Source organism: Cotesia glomerata, linkage group LG9, assembly GCF_020080835.1.
Source record: "Cotesia glomerata isolate CgM1 linkage group LG9, MPM_Cglom_v2.3, whole genome shotgun sequence".
Taxonomy (NCBI): domain Eukaryota; kingdom Metazoa; phylum Arthropoda; class Insecta; order Hymenoptera; family Braconidae; genus Cotesia; species Cotesia glomerata.
The window spans coordinates 19402898-19425785 of NC_058166.1; the positions used below are offsets into that span (position 1 = coordinate 19402898).

A 22888-nucleotide genomic window follows, 5' to 3' on the forward strand; every position below is an offset into this window, starting at 1 on the left:
ACGTGATCCAATACGCGTTATTGATGGATATGAATAATTTACCGAGTGTTTCTCCGGCTTACGAAGCTTATTGCGTCGGATCACCATAGAAATCCTTATTATTATTATCGCTTCGATGATTGCGATGATGATGGCCACGATTGTAATGATGATGATGATGATGATGATGATGATGATGGTGATGGGCACACTCAAAGCGTTGAACATGCGTGTGATTGAGCGGCATTTCGACGCCGAGAAAGGGACTCGAGGGTGCTCCGGCTATCGGGAGGAGATAATCAAGAGGGATTTATCAAAGACCAACCCCGGCTGATGATCGTCGACAAGCTACTTGAGTGTCTAGTCGCGCTTGACGTCCGGCATTGTGCCCAAGGATCTCCAGCTCCACCAGCAAGGCTCAAGCACCTGGATTTTTGGTTGGAACTCCGGTTGGAGACGGGGAAAGGTTGCCAAAGGTTTAGGGTGAACGCCGTAAGCGGAAAAATCTGCCACTCATGTGCTAACTTCTTTTGTGTTTAGTCTCCGACACAATTTCCATGCTGTGAAAAATTAATTAGCTCGAGGGCTGCTCTGTTATTTCGCAGTTCGCGGTGTCCCGTGTGCTGGGGTGGTACTTCATACATAGAGACTTGAGGGTGAAGAGAGTGTGCGAGTGAAACTAGCGAGCAGTTGGGATTGTGAATAGAGAGAATGGAGCTAAGAGGGAAAATAACTTTCGTGACTCACTGACGTCAAATGCATAATGTAAAACACTCGGGATTTAATGTGCTACGTTACTTGTTAGATTTTTTTAACTTTGTCAATCTTTATTTTCTTTTCTTCTTCATTTTTTTTTTTCCAGTTTACAAAATCTCTTAAATTTTAGCTTAACAACTATCTTATAACTACCTTATCTTCTAACCACAACTATTTACATTTGGCGGGAAAAAAGAAACGGCTGAAGGCCCAAAGAAAAATACCGGCCACACACACACCCAACTCTTCTTCATTTTTTTATCACTGAGATTCAAAACTTTTTAAATCTCCGGTGGTTGTCCTATTGATACGAAATTTTGAGTGCTTATTCTTTGGAAAAAGTTCGGAGAGCGCTTTAGGGGGGATTCATCCAAAAGCTGAATACGAATTATCAACAAGTAAATATGTAGGATATAATGTAATGCAATAATTTAAAGTTAGAGGTAGATGCAGAGGCAGAGGGCTGATAGACAGACTGAAAGCTCTTCACATTCCACTCAGAGCCTTTATCCTCCCACTCGACTTTGCTCGAGTCGTTAACAAAATCGAGCCCCCCAATAAACCGGAGGGTAACGACGAGTGAATACTCTGGCTGATTGTACCCACTAGGAGAAGAAGCAGTGAGCAGGGAGCACGAGTAAAGACACACCCTCGTACTCACTTACTACTCTCTCGACTGGGTTCTCGAGTCTAATCTACTCGCCAAATTGTCCGTTTGTTTGTAAGCTATTAGTTAACATTCTCGAGGTTCGAGGTCTTATATATAATATCTCCATCTAAAGCTGGGAGCTCTCGACAAACTTCGAGACGGTTTGAATGCCTCAAACGCTTACACGCTCGCGAAAATTCATCTTTAACTCTCGACGTCATCCTTAGTATCAACATCAGAAGCTTTAAAATATCACCGTTTTCCTCATCTTCAGTCTTGTGTTCAATTCTTGTTCGTTTTTAGTTTCTCCATCCGAGTCTTTATTTTACTTAAACTTTTATTTCATCCGAATAAGAAACTGTGAGTTTATTCTCCAAGATGAGAGAAGGAGTCTCCTGTTGGACGTGACCTCATCGCCGTTCACGAGCTCTTCTCATTAATCTCAAGGACCGTGTTTCTCGTTTATTTTTCCGCCGGTGTATTTATTTTCCTCCAATGATATCACCGCAATAACAAGCCTCAAGCTCATCGTCTCGTCTTGTCTCGTCTCGTCTAGCCACCCCCTTTCGGGGTTGCCTCTCCCTCCCACACCTCCCCACTATAAGATGACTCCTGTTCTCGGCGCTTCCACTCTCGCGGATACATTCACCCTCTTCTCACGCTATCTCGCTCAAAATCACAAAACAGTAAACAAATTACAGCTACCAAACAAACTCAAATTTATCATCATAAATTAAAAACAAACAGGAGTATATATTCCGTGCTATCCCGTCTGGTATTATTACATTTCATGGAAATTCATTCAAATTACTGTTTTTCCCCATCGTTCTTGGATTAAATCTTCACCAGCAGAGACGATATTAAAAAAACGGATCAATTTTTCCTCCAGAAGATCAACAGAAGCAGCACTGCTAGCTACATATTAGTGAAAGTGCAGGACAGTAGTTGATTGATGACATCGAAAGGTGATTTCCGATGAAGGGTCTAGTAATAGTGGTAGTGGTGATAGTGGTGGTGTTGGCGGGGCGGATTCCAGGGGAAAGTGGGCTTTGCAGAGCTTGGGATGGTGGGCTTTGCAGAGCTTGGGATAGTGGGCTTCTGTCACGTTGCTCGATCGAAGGTAATCCAGAATGCGTGACCAGACATTCCGATCAGCACTCACCTCTTATATGGTGTCCAAAATCCGTTATCATCGTTAGTGCCTGGCTCCTCTTTGATTCTCCAGTCTCGGTTCAGCTGTCGAGCTCCATTCGGTTAATCATTCAAACGCTTTGTCTTTATCTCCGTCAAAGTATTCGTCCAATATCTAGAATCTAGTACCCAGTCACTAGATAGTTGCCGCTTAACGATCCACGGCCCAGATAATTAACACTAAGTTCACTACTAGTTTGCCCGATCTAGGTGCTTGCCTAGATTAGCTACATCAATATATGTGGATCGTCTTTGCGGTATGCTAACCATAAACATAAACACTGAACTGCTAGCAGTCCTGGTTCTAGTTTGAGTTCTACTTGTTGTTCTATTAGTTGTTTATAATTATATGTATGGATGTGTTTGCAGGATGTGATAGCGGATGAGGAATAGGATAAGGAAGACTATCCTCCTTCCGTGTATATACCAATTGACAACCAAGTTTCACCAAGGACATTGTTTTGGGACAGCAAGTTTGCTCAAAGTGTCAATTGTTGGTACATAAACCATAAGCCGAATAATTTACAGCTCTGCAGTAACCTAATACCTGCTACCTGCTACCTGCTATCAACTCCCTCTATCTTCCATCTTCTATCAGCTATTTTCTATCTGCTATCTGCTATTATTATTCTCCTGATGCTATTCTACTTATATCAAGTGCAAGCATAATTGCGGCTTTCTACCTCCGTTGGCTATATATATATATATATATATATATATATATATATATATATATATATATATATATATATATATACTCGAAGATTATATATACACACATGTACGCATATAAATATAATAGACTAGTCATCGTCCTCATGGGGGAGCTAGCCCATGATCGATAGTAGGACATAAATTATTGCCTCGCAAATAGTCCGCATATTCACGTCGTTTATAACTGTATAATTCTGCGCTCCCTAGACATACGCATCTAGATAATCGATAGGTCTTTTAAATATATATATATATATATATGTATATTAATGGTTGTGGTTATATTGAACCCGCGATATTCTAAACCCACCGTTGCTTGTTTCAACCTCTAAAACGTCGCTTACAGAATGTAGCTATTGTTGTTTGATAGTCTCACCGCGATAACTTTTACAATTTTGAAGGGACCTTGATAAAACTGAAGGGGCTTCTTTTTAGAGCTATCTAGAAGGTAGAAATCCAATATAGAGCAAATCGGTTGATTAGTTGCAAAATGGCGACTATTATCCATTTTTGATTCAACCAAAAAATGAACTTTCTTCACTTTAAACCAAATTGGTACAATTTTCTACTACATTAGTTTATTATAAATCCTTCGAAACTTTCTTCAGCACAGTATAAATATCTCCAGCCTCAATACACCTTATCAATTCATGGGTAATAGAAAACAAGAAGCCATTTTATCAGTTAGTATACGACGAATTCTCAGAGAAGCCAAAGCCACTTTCACAGGATTGGATACCGGTTCTTTATTCGGAACCCCGTATATATACCGGTTATATTTTCCCTCATTCTGCGTTATCAACGTCGAAACGGGGGTGTAAAACCTGAACTTGATGTTCGGTGCAACCAGATAGCAGCAGTATTTTCCCCCGACATTCTTCTTGATTCCCACCAAGAACTTGTCGGGTTCTTTGTCTATTGGGTCGATAACGTTTCTCTCCTTGAAGCCACCGGGTGATGCACGTACGGTCGTCTTGATTAAGTTGACCAGGAACATAATTAATGTTTATTAGGATGACAGCCGTCAAAGGATCTGAGGACGTACTGCCGATGTTATATGCTTGGCAAACGCTATATATCCCTTCCTGGTGGTTCACTTATACCGTGCCGGCTTCTGATGTATCGCCTGAAGCTCCTACAATCGATCTTCTGCTGACGAACGTTGCGCGTGATTACGATGATTTATTAAATTTACTAATACATGTTTCCTTCCCAAGATAATTCCGTTTCTCATGTGATGAAAGGATTTCGAGCTTAAACATTAATATATATTATATATTATACATTATACATTAAGCAAATACCGGAATATACTCTTAGAGAGACAGAGTTGTTGGGTGGAGGGTGGAAGAGATACAATACAGAACACAACACTGTAAACCTACAACCAGTACAACTGGTATCCCGTCTCTCGAACAAGAACAAGAGGGATTTGTGCTGAAATATAAGATACAACTTTAAAGTGGATCATCGCTAGACTCCTAAGTGCAGAGTAGTTTGTTTACAAAGCCCTTTTAAAATTATTCAGTCCGCTGGGTGAGCCGACAGTTTCCTTCCACCTTCCACCTTTCCTCCAATGGGACAGCTTTTGTTTAAATTTAACAAAACTTGTTACCCCTTACTCTTTAAAGTCCCTCTATTTTTATTTATCTCAAATCCGGATCTGTTTAATTACTGCTTTTGGGAATAGATTAACACCGGGTGGCCCACTGCCCGCTATTAGACAGATACAACTGCCGGAAGTTTAAACTACCCGAGTTTTGGAGTCTCTTAATCAACCGAATTAGCTGGCCCGGCTCCAGATTACTTTATCTATAGTTGAACGTTACAAACTGGCAAGAAAGTCCGCACTTTGACGATCCTGGATAGTAATGAAAGTTATATTTTTAATGCGGATACAGAAGTAAAGTCTTGGAGGGGGAGGGGAAAGTTTATGAGCCACCTCAGCCGGAAATAAATGTGTTGACCGGCGGATAATACATTTCACGAGATAAAATACCAGGACAGAGAATTACATCATTTTATGATGTCCACACATCCCAAGTGTTTTAAATGACACTAAAGGGCTGAAGAATCCTAAAAGATACGTTATTTTAACGATCGGTGGTATTTTCCGCGCTATTTGTACGTCCAGTCGTATAAACAGACGGTGTTCTGTTAATCCATCACTGGTATACGACCCACTGGAACGAAATAGTGAGAAAATCTATAAAAAGCTGCTGCGGAATTACGAATCGAAAGCTCGCTGCAAAAATATAATGCTTTTTGGAAATTGTTAACGCGTGGATTATATCAACGCAAAGGAAATAACCGCTGTGATGCGATCTGCTATTTCGTGTATAATCACGTGTGACTTGTTATAAATGTATGTATTATATAATATGTAATATATGTATGTACATTAATGAACAATGAGAAAGGTTTAACACACGGCAGAACCACATTTAACTCGATTTCATATAAAATGGTTCACGTTAATAAGATTCGCGCGCTGAACAAAAGCCCCAGCGTTACGTAAAACAGATTACGTGACGCAAATGCACAATTTCGGGTGTATATAGCTCTATATAGATCTATACAACGTGAGTCTACATCAGAGGAACACTGTGTGTTGTGTGTGTCAATTCGACGAGTAGGACTAGATGCGAATTTCGGTTTTAGTGTAAATCCGCTTGGTAATGCACCCAGACTCAAACTAAATTTACAGACACCGAGTCCTCTCCTAGAGCCCTTTTCAAGAAACCAAGTGACAAACATCATTTATTGATAAATAATTATTTTAACATTTAAAATTTAATTTAAATTGATTTAGAAGTCAATTAATGATTAATAAGATTTTTGAGAGAGTCAAAAACAATAATTTTTAATTTAGAATTAAATACCTTGATTTTAACTCTCCACTAGCGAGAAGATTTAGCGACCATGCGCCACCTGTCGGAATTTTTCGAAACTAAATTTAATAAAAAAATTATATATGGGCTTTTATAACTGTATGAGGTTATATATGGACTTATCAAGCCATATATAGGCGTATCAAAATTTTTTCCGTGGGAATAGTTAAATGTTATATAACCCGCGATGAATTGTCCCGGTCATAACATTTTATCGCCGACGTAAAGGCTCCTATAAATTGGAATGTTGCGGTTTTACTCTCGGTGAGTTCATTACATTTCAGCAATAGAACTGGTACCGATGCATTGACGGCATTCGCAAAGGCACTTACTGGTAATTGGTTTGACAGATATTGCAGACAACACAGTTCTGTTACACTGAATTTCTATTTGATACAATCGAATTGTTATTAGACAAGTAAACAAAACACTTAAGTTTTTACGCTATAATTATTTATCGACTTTTAGATAAAAAAAATTGGATAATCGCATGAAATAGGGATCGATTTTTGCCGCTGCATTTGAGAGATGGAATATCTGGGGCGTTTATCAGATAATCGGGAACCGGGAAAATATTGAGGATTTGGTAGAAAAAATGATGAAAAACGAGGCTCGATGAAAAAAGCTCGAAGGGCTTACGCAGGTACAAAGGACCCTCCCACCCCAGAAAAAAAAAAAAAAACGGGGGGAAAAAATGTAAAATGCCGGTCTCGTATCGGCGATCTATGAATTTTTTTCGCTATTCCCTTATCGCGCCTAGTTTCGCCGGGGCATTAATGCGGGAGAGTGAGCCGGTATCTGATTACCCCCGGGGTTTTGCAGAGTAGAAAATAGTTAGAGTTAGGGTCGCCAGATTGTCGAGAAACGACACTAAGAGATCAACGTAAAAAATAAAAAATTATCGGCCACTCTTATTAACACCGTTTTCATTTTTTTTAAACTTTTGCTCTATAAACTGCGACTCTGCAGTCTCTTATCAAGCCCAGGCTTTAATAGTTTTAATTCTTGTACACAATTCCGCCGATAATGAAAGCAGAGAAAATGAGACAGAGAGAGAAGGAGTTGTTTTAAATGTTTATCAGCGGAACAGCAACACTATTTTCAAAAGTTCGAAATGAGTCTGTCTTACGGTTGCCAATTAACTGTACGGTCTTTCAATTTATCTCTGTCCCAGTCTAACTCTCACTCTTAGTTGACTCTCCATCATCTTCCGGGGCCTGGAGGGTAGTCGCCTACCGCCATTTAACTGTCTCGTCGACGTAGACGGCGCCTTCTTGCACGTCTTCCTATTCTATACTACTTAAACTTCTTGCAATTCAACCCCAATGTCGATTTACTTTCAAACAATTTCGTTACGCATACCACATCCCAGAGAGGTCTTTCCCTTCGCCAGTCTCAGCTGAGTAGGGTGTCATTCAATACTATTATGCTAAATATTTTTACTGAATTTACGAGATTATTCTGGTTAAATCTCGAAGCAATCTAATATTCTTGTTAGCTACACTGAAATTATTTTACTTTCAATATTCTTAACTCGTTTGTCTTTATTCAAAATAAACAGTTGGTAAAAACTTTTCCGATGCAACCTAATCTGTCCATGTATGACCTAATCTGTGCATATATGACCTAATATGTCCATATAGGGTCAATTAAAATTTCTATATGTCCATTTATGATCTAATATATCATTATCTAACCTAATATGCCCATATAGGATCGATTAAAATTTTTATGTGTCTACATATGACTCAATATGGCCATATCTGACCTAATATGATCATATGGAACCTAAGCTGGCCATATCGGACCTAATATGTCCATATATAGCCATATAAAAAATGTAATATGTCATATGGACCTAATAAGTCCATATCTGACCTAATATGTCCATGTAGAATCGATTAAAATTTTTATATGTCTACATATGACCTAATATGGCTATATCTGACCTAAGATGTCCATCTATGGCCATATAAAAAATTTTATATCTCAATATCTGACCAAATGTGTTCTAATTTGTCCATATCTGACCTAACATGTCCATATAGGATCAATTAAAAATTTTATACGTCTACATATGACCTAATATGGCCATATCGGACCTAATATGTCCATATAAAAATTTTATATGTCAAAATTTGGCCTATGATCTGTATGAAATGTTTTACATGTTCTAATATGGCAAAAAAAAATTTTTTTTCTACAGCCACTAAAACTTTTATTTTACCTTTAATAAAAAATCAAATATAAGTGAATAACATGTAATTTTATCTGAAATAAATTCGATAGTAAACAAGACTAAATTTCCCTTTATAAAAAATAATAAAAGGTGAGATAAATGGGAAAAAGGAAGGGGATGAGAATGGGAATAAAATGCAGTGGGGTTATTCTCACGCGAATGCACTTACGATCGTCTAACACGCACTGAAGAACGTGTTATTACCATTATTATACACATTCTGCCATTGGAGTTTGATCCAACGATCTCCCATCACTCAAGCCCCCATAAAAGCTCAACTCCTCACCCACCGAACCCAGTTCAATCCTTTTATTCTCCCGATCTATAAACGTGTTCGACCAATCCAAACTTTTTATCTCACTCTTACTTTATTCCGGAATAAAAACTCCAATAAAATAAAATAAAAAATACAGTTTGATGACTCTCAATATAAAGATCTGAATACAATGTTATAAACCATTTTTTAGATTTGATTGCTTGGATCTGAGCAGCTCGAAGGTAATTAGAAGCAATTAGAATAGAATCTTGTGATGATCGGGTGAATGTTTGGTTCGGCGAATCGCTTACAGAAGTCATTACTGATTCGCGTGTTGGGTGAATCTATCTATCTGTCTTTGTTGTTGGACTCTGCAATGACGGCATTAATTCCATATAGAAGTACACGCAACCCTACCCAATAAAGCGACGTAATTGCCGATAGGCTTGTGCCTGAGGGCAAACAGCCACCCACACCAAGCCACGCATCATCGTCAGTCTGAGCGCTAGATAGAAGGATAGAAGGAAAAGGGTCGCGACCAAATCCGGACCCCGGTACTGAGTAAAGGAAGAGAGGGGAGGGGTGAAGGGAGGGCACTCGCACTCGGGCGACTTATGCGAGCCACGTGCTCGCCGAGTAATTTGCTTACGAGCTACTGGGCTTAAGAACAATACGAGCGAGACATATTGGTTTGTGGATAACAATAAAATTCAACCCTTCCCGCTGCTCCGCTCGGCTCTTAATTGTTCGGGTACATTTCAGGTATTGTAGAGGCTGCCCACCGAGAGCTGTTAGTCCGTAAAAACAATCCTCGATCGCTGATCATTATTATTGGGATCATTGTTTTGTGTGGGAACTGAGTGATTGCGGGATTTAAATGCGCCTATTATCCTGATGGAAGTTTTTTTTATTATTTTTTACACTAATGAGGGATTTTGGATCCGATTAGCCACAAAAGATTATAAATAATTGTAAAAAAAATTTTTTTGATCGTAAAATTGGCCATATAATGCCATATAAAGCCATATTTATGCCCATATCTGATCCAACATGTCTAATTTTTATATTAACCCATATAACACCCATATAAAAAAATTATAGATGGACAAATTAGGCCATATAATGCCATATTTGCCATACAAAGCCATATGAAGCCATATTTGGCCTTATTTATGGCCATATATGACCTAATATGTCTAATTTTTATATTAAGCCGTGTAACGTCGTACAAAAAAATCATATATTGACACATTAAGCCATATAATGCCATATATTTACCATATTTGGGTTGATATTTAGCTTAATATGTCCAATTTTTGTATTGAGCCATATTACGTCGCATAAAAAAATTATAAATGAACAAATTAGGCCATATAATGCCATATTTGCCATACAAAGACATCTTTGCCATATGAAGCCATATTTGGCCTTATTTATGCCCATATTTAATTTGATATGCCCAATTTTTATATTGAGCTATATTACGTCGACCAAAAAAATCATATATAGGCACATTAAGCCATATAATGCCATATATTTGCCATGTAATGCCATATTTGACCTATTATGTCCAATTATTATATCGAGCCATATTAAGTCGTATAAAAAATGATATATGGGCATATTAAGCCATATAAAAGTCATATGGACATATCAAGCCATAAAAAAATGTTTTTCCCCAAAATCCTTCCAATAAATAAATTCATCCCCTTCACGCTGAAAAAAAAAAGGTAAAAAATAGTTAATACCCTCTTTATCTTCCATGATAAAGAAGCCTTTTTGACTCCCGACCTTATATTTTTGATAAAAAAATGTCGTCAAAGGAACAAAAGAATGGTAATGCGGAATTAAAATATATATTGGATAAAAAAGATGTTAAAGTCGAAGTGAAAAATATAGGGGAAGATAATTATTTTAAAAGCGCGTATACCTATATAAAGTAATCAGTAATTCAGTGCCTTCTTTAAGTTCAAAGGTTGCAGTTTACCCGGCAAAAGAATTTTTATTTTATTTAATTCCCCTCCATACGAATAAAAGTGTTTCCTTATTCCCCTCCAAATTCCCGCCTCGTAATTTCTATATTCCAAGTCTCCTCCAACGGAGTAGAATTACAAAACCATTTCTCGCGTAAAAATAATTTGATACGTATCCCCTCTGATAGGGGGGAGCATCCAGTGTCAAAGACTGTTCTGATAATGACGGGCAGTTTCATCTGTCGCAAACTAAACCACGCGTCACAGTTACACGACACTCTTTCTATATTTATACGTCAACACTCTTTGTTTTCCTGCTAATTAGTTAATGAATGTGTGTGATAAATAATTGCATGATGCACATTGCACGTCACCCATAACACATTAATTTACGAAAATAAAAAAAAAAGGATGTATGCTAATCCCGATGTTCAAACATGTGTACCTCACATACACACAGTGTAAAACAACTTTCCCTTTCAAATAAAGCACATTTAATCATATATTTACTCACCAACACGATCAACATCCTCCTGCGTGTAATACTGATGCATAATTATAATTTTTCAATTAAACTTACAATTACAATTATAATAACATTGACAACAACATTTGGCTAAAAAATAAACTATTGTGACGCGCCCGAAAAAAACAACAATGCAAATGAAACGTCACTGGTTGCCTCGTGGCTCACGTTAAGGTTAAACGATTGGCTGACCGCGGCGCCGCCCATCTTGTCGGGCAAACAAGACACATCGCCGAAAATCGGCAGGCAATAAAACGGAACAAAACTGGGAACAAAACACTTAGAATCCCTCGAGGAGGGGAATTGCGGCGAGTCTAGCTGTTGATATTCCTCTTAAAGGCGGCGAGTGAGAACCTTCAGTAGGTACGACACTGTCGGCTCGAGAAAGCAGCGCGCATGTCGGATTTTGAAGCCGGTGGCGCCAGCGGAGGGTGTTTGATGCTGATGCTGATGCTGGGCTCTTCTTCTACTCGGAGGGAGGCCAATAGGTAGTATAGGTTGTAGAGGTAGACGCTCAGCCGTGGGATTAGAGGACGCCGCTGCGCTATCGATTGGCCCAGTTGTCCCTTGTCAGGCACACACGCTAACGGATCGTCCCAGTGATTCGCCGAGGAGCTTTTTCTTCGAGCTTATACCTACACTTTATTTTATACTCGGGTCTAATGACTCTCCCGAGTGTAATAGGGTCACGCTCGAGATTTTACCCAACTTTTAAACTCGGCAAATACACTCAGCCTGTCTTTATTTCTGTTTTTGTCCGAGCGGTTTTGTCCGAGGGGAGGTGTCACGTCACTTTGACTTGATGCTTTCTCTCTCTTACGACTTTCTGGCAAGAGCTCCAGAATAATTAAGGGATGCATGCTGCACAAGACTAGACAGCTCAGGATGGGGTTGTGTCTCTAATACCGTGATTACGGATCTCGGATTCCGCCAGAAATTTGGACATTGAGACACTGTCACGAGTCAAGTTTGCCCTACGGGAATTAGTCGCTTCCGAGATGCTGTAAGGAGAAGGAGATGGAAAGATACTACTAACGATCAATCATAAATTCAAGGGAATTTTGAATATTTAGATCTTGGAGAATCGATTGTCACTCAGACGAGTTCAAGTGATGCTATTCAATTTACACGACAGATTTGTTAATTGTTAATCATTTGGATGTCGCTGTCAATGGTTTTCAGTTTGATTTACATTTATTGGCAAGAGGAAGTGGTTTTTAGATGGTAATTAATTTTATGAAATTTATGGATTAATTTTTTTATTAAAAATTTGTATTTTATTAATTAAGATTTAATTTAATAAGTTTATTAATTAATTTTCACTTAAAAATTAAATCTAAATAAATAATTTATTAAATTTCTTGAGAAGAACTTCATAAAAGATTAATTCAATTATTTTTTAAGGAAAAATTGTAATAAATAATTAAAAAAGAATTTTTTTTTTGAATAAAATAAAAAAATTACTAATATTATCTATTGAAAAATTTAATTAATTAATTAGGAAATATTTTTTTAGATATAAATTAATTTTAAAAAATTAATAGATTAATTTTAAAAAATTACTGGGTTAATTTAAAATAGTTAATGAATTAATTTAAAAAAATTAATGGATTAATTTTGAAAAATGAATAAATTAATTTAAAAAAATTAATGAATTAATTAAAAAAAATTAATGGATTAATTTTTTTATTTAAAAATTGTGTTTTATTGATTTTTATTAAAGATTCAATTTAACAAGTTTATAAATTAATTTTCACTAAAAAATTGAATCTAAATAAACAATTCATCAAATTTCTTGAGAAAAATTTTATTAAAAGACTAATTTAATTATTTTTTAAGGAAAAATTGTATTAAATAATTAAAAAAAATTTTTTTTTAATTAAAATAAAGAAATTAATAATATTATCTATTGAAGAATTAAATTTATCAACTATGAAATATTTTTTAAATGTAAATTCATTTTAAGGAATTAATTTTTTATCAAAAAATTGTGTTACTAAATTACAAAAAAAAATTGAATTTCTTTTAATTAAATAATTAATAATATTATCTATTAAAAAATAAAATTTAATAAATAATAAAAATCCTAACTTATAAAAAAATTAAATAGATAATTTTTGTAAAGGTCAAATAATTTTTTCTAATGTCTTTAAAGGTAAATGATGAACTCTCGTAGATCAAAACATTGTTGGACTGCTTGCAATTCAGACAAAAACAATATACGAGAAGGTAGAAAGGAGACTGTGGTCTCAAAATAAATAAGAACTGACGTAACAAGGGACAATGGGCACGTGTGGGCCGAGCGTGGAACTTTACGACTTAGCAAAGGCTATTTTGGGCTCAGCCAGGGCGTTAAATAATGCTTCTAATATATATACAGATATGTGTACCTGGAAACTCAGGTGCCGGGTGTAGATTGTCTGGTGCGCCGGGGAGTGGATTAAAGGGCTGTCTGTGTCTGGGAAGACAGGAGGACAAATACCAGCACGTTATTGTTGTTTGTGTGGGAGGGATGCATCCAAATGTGAGGTGCGATGGTGTGAGCCCAATCCTCCAGCGACAAAGGATTTCTCGGCATTATTATGTGTGTTGGACTCGAATGCATGACAATGCTCCCGATGGTGATGGCGATGGTGATGGCAGAGTCGAGCACCAGCGCGGGTCTGACGCCCGTTTTATCCTCGTACAATGCCCGCTAACAAGGTCGGCAATTAATGAATCGTCGAAAATGTATTGCGAGAGGAACAGCAAGAAAGGGAGGAAATATTATTGAGGACAAGTGCCCATTTGTTTTATCCCGATTTTAAAAACTACCAATTTTCTTTTTTTTGTTTTTTTAATATTTACGCGATTCGTCGACCGACAAATCCTCCCGTGTTGTGAAATAATTTAAAATTGCGGTCTTATGTTGGTTGCCGAAATAAATTACCGAGACGGTTTCACTGAAAAAGTTTAGTTTACTTAAAACGAAGGCTAACACAAAGGCCATTGACAAACTTTTTCATGCAGGAAAAAAGTAATCTCACAAGTTGGCTAAAGTTTGGCCAACGCTCCCCAAAGCTCAAAGCTTTGACTTTAACCTTTTTATTACTTTGCTTTATACTCAAAACAAATTTTTTTTTCATTTTAAATACTCGCTAATTTTTTAAACTTGTAACAGCTCTTTTTTAAAGCATGTAATAGTTCTATTTTGTGAATTTTAGTAATAATAATGATAAGATTTTTCTCTTTACTCAATATTTTACGGTCATTTTAATAATGAGTAGAATATGAGCACTAAAGACACTGTATCTCTTAAAGTATTGAAGATAGACCCGTATAAAAATGTTTTTTGTAGGAAATTTTATAAGCTACAATTTTGATCTCATTTTTTCCAAAAATCAATATTTTTCAGAAGTTATAGCCATTTTTTTAGTGACTAAATAATTAGCACACTGATAGAAGGATTTGCTTATATTTAATAAGCTTTATTAACTTAATAAATGATTTTTTAAAATAGGATTTAATAAATATTTATTAACAGTTAATAAATTATTTATTAAATACGATTTATTAAATGTTAATAAATATTTTTTAACAGTTAAAAAATATTTATCAACAGTTAATAAGTAATTTATTAAGTACAATTTATTAACTGTTAATAAATATTTATTAATGGTCAATAAATATTTGTTAACTGTTAACAAATATTTATTTAAAATAAAAAGCAATTTTCTTTCGACACTTTTTATAACCCTATAGCTGGAATACATGATAGTCCAATTCATTAAATAAATTAACGTTTTTAATATTTAAAAATATAAAAGATAATTATGAGCTGTGATAGAATTTGCTATTTTACAATAAACGTTATTATAATGTGATATAATTAATGCAAATAATTTATAAAGATTATTTTTGTTTATAAGCAATCTTGATATATTACACTGCAAGCTTGACAAATTCACTCAACAGAATATTTATTAACTGTTAATAAATATTTGTTAACTATTAATAAATACTTATTAACTATTAATAAATGTACTTTCCTCCCAAATAAATATTTATTAAATGTTAAAAAATATTTAATAAATTAAATTGTCTTCAAATAAATTAAATTATTAATAATTAATAAATCCTTCTATCAGTGCACTTATAAAATTAAATTCCTTTAAAATTTTTTTCTTAAATTTTTTAAAGTGAAAAATTATTAAAGTTGATCTGGTTAAAAATTTCTACTCTTTAATAAATTTATTTTTTTATCAGTATCATAATACAGCGGATAATAGAAATTGATAAATTTAGTGGATTGATTTCTTTTCGGACACAAAGAAAGGATTTTTAAAGCTTTATCAAGCGGAAGGGATTCATGAAGAAGACTATGGCAAGCTATCGGTAAAAAGGTTTGTCCTGCGGGTGGTTCCATCCTGTTCCTGTTCCTGCTCTCAGTCCGGGCGGTATATCACCAGCTATAAATGTATTTGTGTATTATTTATTAAAAAAATAAATAAAAGGGAGCGCTATCAGCGGTTTAAATTTTTCAGCTCGTCTAGGCAATATTGTGGATAGGAATAAATAAATAGCGTCGGTCCATTCGTCCGAAGCAGATTAAACTAGACAAAAGAAACGCGACAGCCGATGGCTTTTCCGAAAGAGATTATAACAACAGTCTGCAGGGTGGCTCTTCCGGGTTTGCTGGCCAGTATGTGCTCTAGATCCAAGCAACCAATAAAATCAAAACAAAAATGAAAAAAGAAGTGCAACTAGATTAATCTTGCTTATCAGATTAATTATTATTGCAGAGCAAAAAATGCAATGTGGGACGCAAGCTCAATAATCAACCTGTCAGGACGAGGAGAACGACAAACAGACGGCCCGGGTGATTATTATATCGTGATAACTCGCCGCGGAGGGCAGGGTGATCTGATCAAAGAGACAGACAGAGCCTTTGGGTGCTAGAGGGAACTCTGTGCTGGACGCAGAAGGATGATGGACGTGTTTGAGTGGTCGCGGACGTCCCCGTGAGCGTCATGTATGTGTCAGTGGCCTGCGGGTTACCAACCCCATTCTCTTCTACGCTCCTGTCGTCACTCCCAACTTAATGCGGGCAGAATCATTTCAATGGTTACCCTCCATTATTGTTGTTGCTTTTATTATTATTTTTATTCTGTAGAAAATTTTGTCGTCAACATTATATCTTCTTAAAAAAGTGGCTGTAACTCCTGAAATATTGTTTTGATAAAAATTATAAAAGACTAAAATTAAAGCTTAGAAAGTTTTCTACAAAAAATGTTTTTATACTATGGGGCTATTTTTAATATTTTCAGAGATATAGAGACTTTACTCTCAAATAAATATTTATTGAATATTAAAAAATATTTATTAAAATTTAATAAATTAAATAATTGTCTTTAAATAAATTATTAATAGTTAATAAATCTTTCTATCAGTGCAATGATATTTTTATTTTAATTATATTAGTCTTCTTTAAGTCTCTATATCTCTGAATTAATTATTAAATTTTAATAAATATTTTTTAATATTCAATAAATATTTATTTGGGAGTTAAGCACATTTATTAAAATAAAAATATCATTGCACTGATAGAAGGATTTATTAACTATTAATAATTTAATTTATTTGAAGACAATTATTAAATTTTAATAAATATTTTCAAATAATTTATTAACAGTTAATAAAGCTTATTAAATATAAACAAATCCTTCAGTGTGAATTTTTAAATTAAAGATATTGCGACTTAATTTTTTTTCGAATTTTAAATTGATCAAAAACAAAGAAAGAAAGATTATAAATGCTTATTGCCGGTTAACGGTTATTGAGACATTTATTGAGAATGAATAGGTGGTAGATTGTAGACGGTACATATGGTATGGTAAAGTATGAAACGTTAGATATGACATATGTAGTTGTTGGAGGAAAAAGGGCCGCAATATGTGAGGAATTCGCGATATTCATCTTTTACGACGGCACTTGGATTCAATTTGGGTCTCAATATAAACCGAGTAAGATGTTATACGTTATATGTATCCGAGTGCAGTGCAGACGCTCGGGTTTTTCGCTGATTTAATATCTACCGATAACCTGCTACGCAAACTTCTTTATCTCTTTTGTGCTCTCAAATATACCCAGTGCAATCTGGACTAACATAAACATGTTTATATTCAATATTTATTCATCAAACTAAATTCACTTACTTTCGAATCAAAATTTTCTCTATAAATCAATTTATACAGTCAAGCTTTAAGTTTCACAAAATTTTAATATATAAATGGAGAAAACAACCTACCACTTGCGAGAAACGCGCCATCTGTGCCATCTAGCGGACCAAAAAGGAACTATAGTTAATAAAAAAGCCAAAAAAGACGTACAATTTTTGGCAAAATTTATAGACACTGGTCCTTAATAAATACCTTTAAGCTGCTTAAAGCAGAAATTAAATCGAGCGTAAAAGGTAATTAATGTCGCAAATATGGTTGAAAAAAAAAGCGGTCCTTTTTACCGACCGAGTGACAGAGACTGTGAAAGTGGCAACGGTAACTGTTGAAAGAAATAAATAGCGTGGATACTCTCTACTTTAGTCCGCTCTGGCAGGGGATAGAGTCGAGGGGTGAATGAGAAAGAGTGAATGGAGAAAGAGCTTACGCAATTTCCAGAGCATTTAACTGCTAAGTACTTTAGCGTGCTGCAAGTAACACACAGCAATACCAATAGCAATCTACTTGGTTCCATTCAATCAGCCATCGATTTCTCCGATTTATTGCCCGGCTTTGCCACAAACACACACTGTAAAAGCTTCTCCGTCTTTAACCGGCAAAATATAAATACAATTCAGACGTAAATACTTTTTACTATCAAAACGTTCGTGCTTTTGTTTCCCTGAATCACTTCAAACGACATTATGACGCTCTCCGATCGAGCTAAGTATTCGCGGCTGCATAAGAGTACTTGCGAGAATAATTACGGCCGTACGCCTCCTAGCGGACGTTACAGGAAGGACAGGTGAATTTTATTGGAAAAAAGTATGTTTTATGGGTTTTTTATGTTTTTACAAGATATAGAAGGACAATTACCAAAAGCAATTTATATATTTTTCAGTCAAGGGAGTATTCATGGTCTATTTCCTTTGTTAGATTGATTTTACTCGCCCTACAAAAATAAATTGTGTTATTTTATCTGGTTGATTTTTAAAATTATTGATTTTCTATACAATATTCAGGTCAGTGGTAGGTTCGGCTGGAAATATTTATTTATTTATTATTATTATTTTTTTTTTTAATTTGATGAATTTTTATAAAATTGTGAATTTAATAAATTTAAAAAATATAGATTTATTTTTATTTTAAATATAAAATTTTTTAAAAATTTATTGAATATTATTTTAGTTAGCAGTGTGTAATATTTCAGTATTCCTTTATTTTAAAAAGTCTAGATATAAAATTGGCTTGAAAAAAAAGCTGTTTCTTTTTTTTCATAATTAAATTTTTGTTATTTGATAAAGGAGTTTAATTCACCATCGCGAAATGAGAACAAAAGTGCATTAACACAGCGCGTATTCTTTAAATAACATTACAAAGTTATTCTTGAGTAGCTGAAAGCCGGTGCTGGTGGTTTTCCGCGTTCCAGTTCCAGTTTTCCGGTATCGAAATTCTTCCTCGGCAAATTTTTGCCAGGCATTACCGTCCAGATTATTAATAATATAACTTATAACTAAATTTAATGAGATCCGGACTATGATCGTTCATGCGAAGGCCCTGTGTTATTACGGAAGATTTAAATAAAATTCACTTTCAACAGATTTAAAAACAACTTTTATAACAGTAAAAATTAATAATAATGATAATAATAAAATATCTGGGATGTTCCGAGGCGAGTACTGATATAACTAAGCTAAGGTAGGGGCGACGATTAAAATTATAAAATTCATCCGAGGACTCAGACCACAATTTTTAACTTTTAATCAGCTTTTAAATTTAAACTTATTTATTTTGTTTTGTCTGCAAGCTGTCCTCGAGTTTTCCACCCTCGTGCTGCGTGAGCGCTCGTTTTCGTACAAGAATTAAACTCAAGTAGCAAGGTAACAGAATTGAAATCTTCCGAGTTTTTAATCCAGCATGTTGAAAAAATATTCACGGGCAATTAGAGGGCTGAAGTATTTTTTTACTTTTTTATTATTTTTTATTCGTATTTGAGGTTGATCGAAAGACGAAACATGCCTAAGGGTAGTCGAGCTCGGTGAAAGTGGTAATAGACTAGGACTATCTAGGATTTACTATCCGGTATCCGGTTTCCACTATCCACTACCCTGGAACATTGCTAGTTTAGAGTTAAGCCTCTTTAAAGTTTAGTTCTCTCGGTCGCTCGCTTACACCGCGAACTGGTTTAAAAGCTGTTTTGTACATTAAATCCCAGCCTTCCTCTTATTTCCTACGTAAACAATCGTCCTCTCTGCACATAAGTGGCCTCGTTACTACTCGAACACCAGTTTATAATCTTATATATCCACAACTTAACGACGATTAGTTATTAACTCAAGAGTCAGTTATTAATTAATCTTCTAGAACATGAAACCCTTTAAAAAAAATTTATTACTAATTTTTTATGATAAAATATATTATATATGACTTAACATGTCTATCTATGATCTAAAAAAGCCATGAACAATTTTTTATAAAAGTTAGTTCTAAAAAATTCCGACAGGTGGCGGATGGTCGTTAAATTTTCTCACCAGTGGAGAGTTAATTCCAAAGAATTTAATTTAAAAATAAAAATTCTTCCTTCTAGTATTTTATAGGACTTATCTTTAATTTTTAATTTAATTGTAATTGTTATAATTTATAAATTAAATTTTTTAATTTAATTAATGAAAAAAAATTTGTTATAACTTTTTTATGATAAAATATTTAAATATCACTTAATATGTTCACATTTGATCTAAAAAAGCCATAAATAAATTTTTTAAAAATTTAGTTTGAAAAAAATCCGACCGGTGGCGCATGATAGTTAAATCTTCTCACTAGTGGAGAGTTAATTCTAAAGTATTTATATTTAAAATAAAAATTCTTTCTTCTAGTATTTTATAGGACTTATTTTACCGTAATTTTCAATTTAATTGTTATTCTTTTAATTTATAAATTAAATTTTTAATTTAGTTGACAAAAAAAAAATTATTTTTGTCCGGTTAAAAAAAAATCACGACAAGTATGAAGAAAAAATTCACAATATAATTCCGAGGTTTAATCTTAAAAATAAATATAAATAATATTTTTGATATATTTATATCCACACCAAGAAAGGAGTATTAATAAAAAAAGGATCCCACATAAATTTAATTACTCGTGTTCCGTTGATGGCTATAATGCAGAAATAAATTAGTCGTGAAAGTAGAGCTTGCTACTACCGAAAAGAGTAATAATAATATAATACAAAGTAAAATAAAAAAAAAAAAAAAAAAAAAAAAAGAAATAAATAAAACTAAATAAAATGAAAAAATGTAAGAATAAATAAAGTGGAAATGAGATAGAGCGAGTGTTTTCATGCTCCGGGGTAATGTCTCGAGGGAAATTCAACCCTATCGACGAACGCTGTAACACTAGTCCCCCCTCTCCCTTTTTCCTCCCTTTGGCGCATCAGCGACTCCAGTATCTGGTATCCTTGCTCGTACGCTTTTCTCGAGTCCATTTTCAACTGAGATTATCACACCGCGATAACTCGATATTGACATGACAGCTCGTGGATCGATCGCAGCACACATTATAGCAACAGCAGCAGTAACTGTGTACCTTTGCTTGTATTATGTAATAAATATACACACACGAAGGAGATCATGCGCATATGTTCATGAGGGACATACATGATTTTCGATTGACGTGCCTCTCGTGTCTACGTAATTCGATGTGACACACCGAGACTTGTTTCATATGTATCCATCTGAATGTATGGAGAGAACCGATACACATCCTATCACGTAAGATATATCTTGATACACTGAAAAGCTCCCCAGCTGTTCGTCAACATCCACACCCGAAATTCCACTTGGGTAAATTCGCAAAGGCGAACAAATTCGAACCGACGCGACGTGCACAGATCAAAAATATAATAACGCTGAAAAGTTTGCTATATATCTATAAATTGTTATTATTGTACATTGTCAGAGCTCCGGTATGAGGTATTAAGCTTACATTGTCACTTATTTATGTCAATGAGCTTTAAAAAGTTAATGCTACATTTATCCAAGCCTAATATTCAGGATATTTACATTGTTAATGTCGGATCATATTTTATATGCATCGCAGGATTTTTTCTTTCTCTTCTTTTTAAAAAATTATTTACTTATTAATTTTATTAAAACTTTTTAATTAGAATTCATTTTTAATTAATAAATTAATCAATTGTTTTTAATAATAAAATTAATTTGAGACAAATTTTTCAGTCAAAAATTCAAAAAAATTTTTTAACTAAAAAATTAAAGTGATTTTTTTTATTTAAGATTTTTTTACATAATTAAATATTATTAAATTATTTAAATTATTATTTTTGAATAAAAAATTGATCAATTCTTTAATAAAAATTGATTTTTATTTAATAAATTAATTAATTGTTTTCAATAAAAAAATTAATTTAAGACAAATTTTTAAGCCAAAAATTCTAAAAAATTAAAGTGATTTTTTTTATTTAAGATTTTTTTACAAAATTCAAAATCATTAAATTTTGTAAATTCATTTTTTTGGATAAAAAATTGATCAATTATTTAATAAAAATTAATATTTAATAAAGTAATAAATTGTTTTGATTAAAAAAATTTTTTAATCAAAAAATTAAAGTGATTTTTTTTTTATTTAAAATTTTTTGACATGATTCAAAATTATTAAAGTATTTTAAAATAATATTTTTAGATAAAAAATTGATCGATTCTTTAATGAAAATTAATTTTTATTTGATAAATTAATAAATTGTTTTCAATAAAAAAATTTTTTAATAAAAAAATTAAAGTGATTTTTTTAATTCAAGATTTTTTAACTTAATTCAATTTTTTAAAATGATATTTTTGGATAAAAAATATTGTTTTTAATCAATAAAATTTTTTTATTAATGTAAATTATATTTTTGGTCCATCTAGCGGGCTAAAATAAAAAAAGCTGACAAAGAATAATCGAAAAAATTCTCTAAACTAATGATGAAAGTCCTTATCAGCTCCTAATAAAGCACACCTTACTTAGAAAGTATGAACAAGTGGAAGGAATTTCTGGAGCTCGCCGTTCTCCATTCGGTGAAAAATTTATATTCTATCTATATATAGCCGTATATACATACCATGTAATATAGTATGTAGTATAACGTAGATCGTTAGCTCGAGTACCTTCATGAGCCATAAATTTGCCCACCAGATCGGACGTTAATTGTCGAACGTCCAATTTAACGGCGATTAAACGGTCCGCCGCGGCAAGAACCGTCACATCGGTTACTACCGATCGGGAATAAAACACAATACACTGCCCCGGTTTTTCCCTTTTTTTAATACCACTATTTTTAAACCTCGAGTAATTAAACATTTAATACCCCCAATTATAGTTAACATCAATTACTTCTGGCGTCTGAGCACAGGTCAGAGTTAAGCTCATGACCGTCTCAAGACGTTCTTTGACAGGTGATATCACTCATAGACAGTATCGAATGTTGTTTCCATCGAATATTGGATATTCTCATTTAATTACGCT

General features: G+C 33.9%; 1 protein-coding gene across 3 annotated transcripts in view; it reads right to left on the reverse strand.

Annotated features, from left to right (window-relative positions):
* The window catches only part of LOC123271792 (teneurin-a), a 397455-nt gene that overhangs the window by 163725 nt on the left and 210842 nt on the right, over window positions 1–22888 (reverse strand). Inside the window, exon 1 of one of the 3 annotated variants that reach the window (XM_044738205.1) lies at window positions 11163–11501. The exons of the other annotated variants lie outside the window; for them this stretch is intronic. Within the exon in view, the coding sequence (XP_044594140.1) occupies window positions 11163–11202 (40 nt within the window). The 5' untranslated portion in view covers window positions 11203–11501. Of the gene's footprint in view, window positions 1–11162; window positions 11502–22888 lie in introns of those variants that run through there. 3 annotated transcript variants of the gene reach the window in all.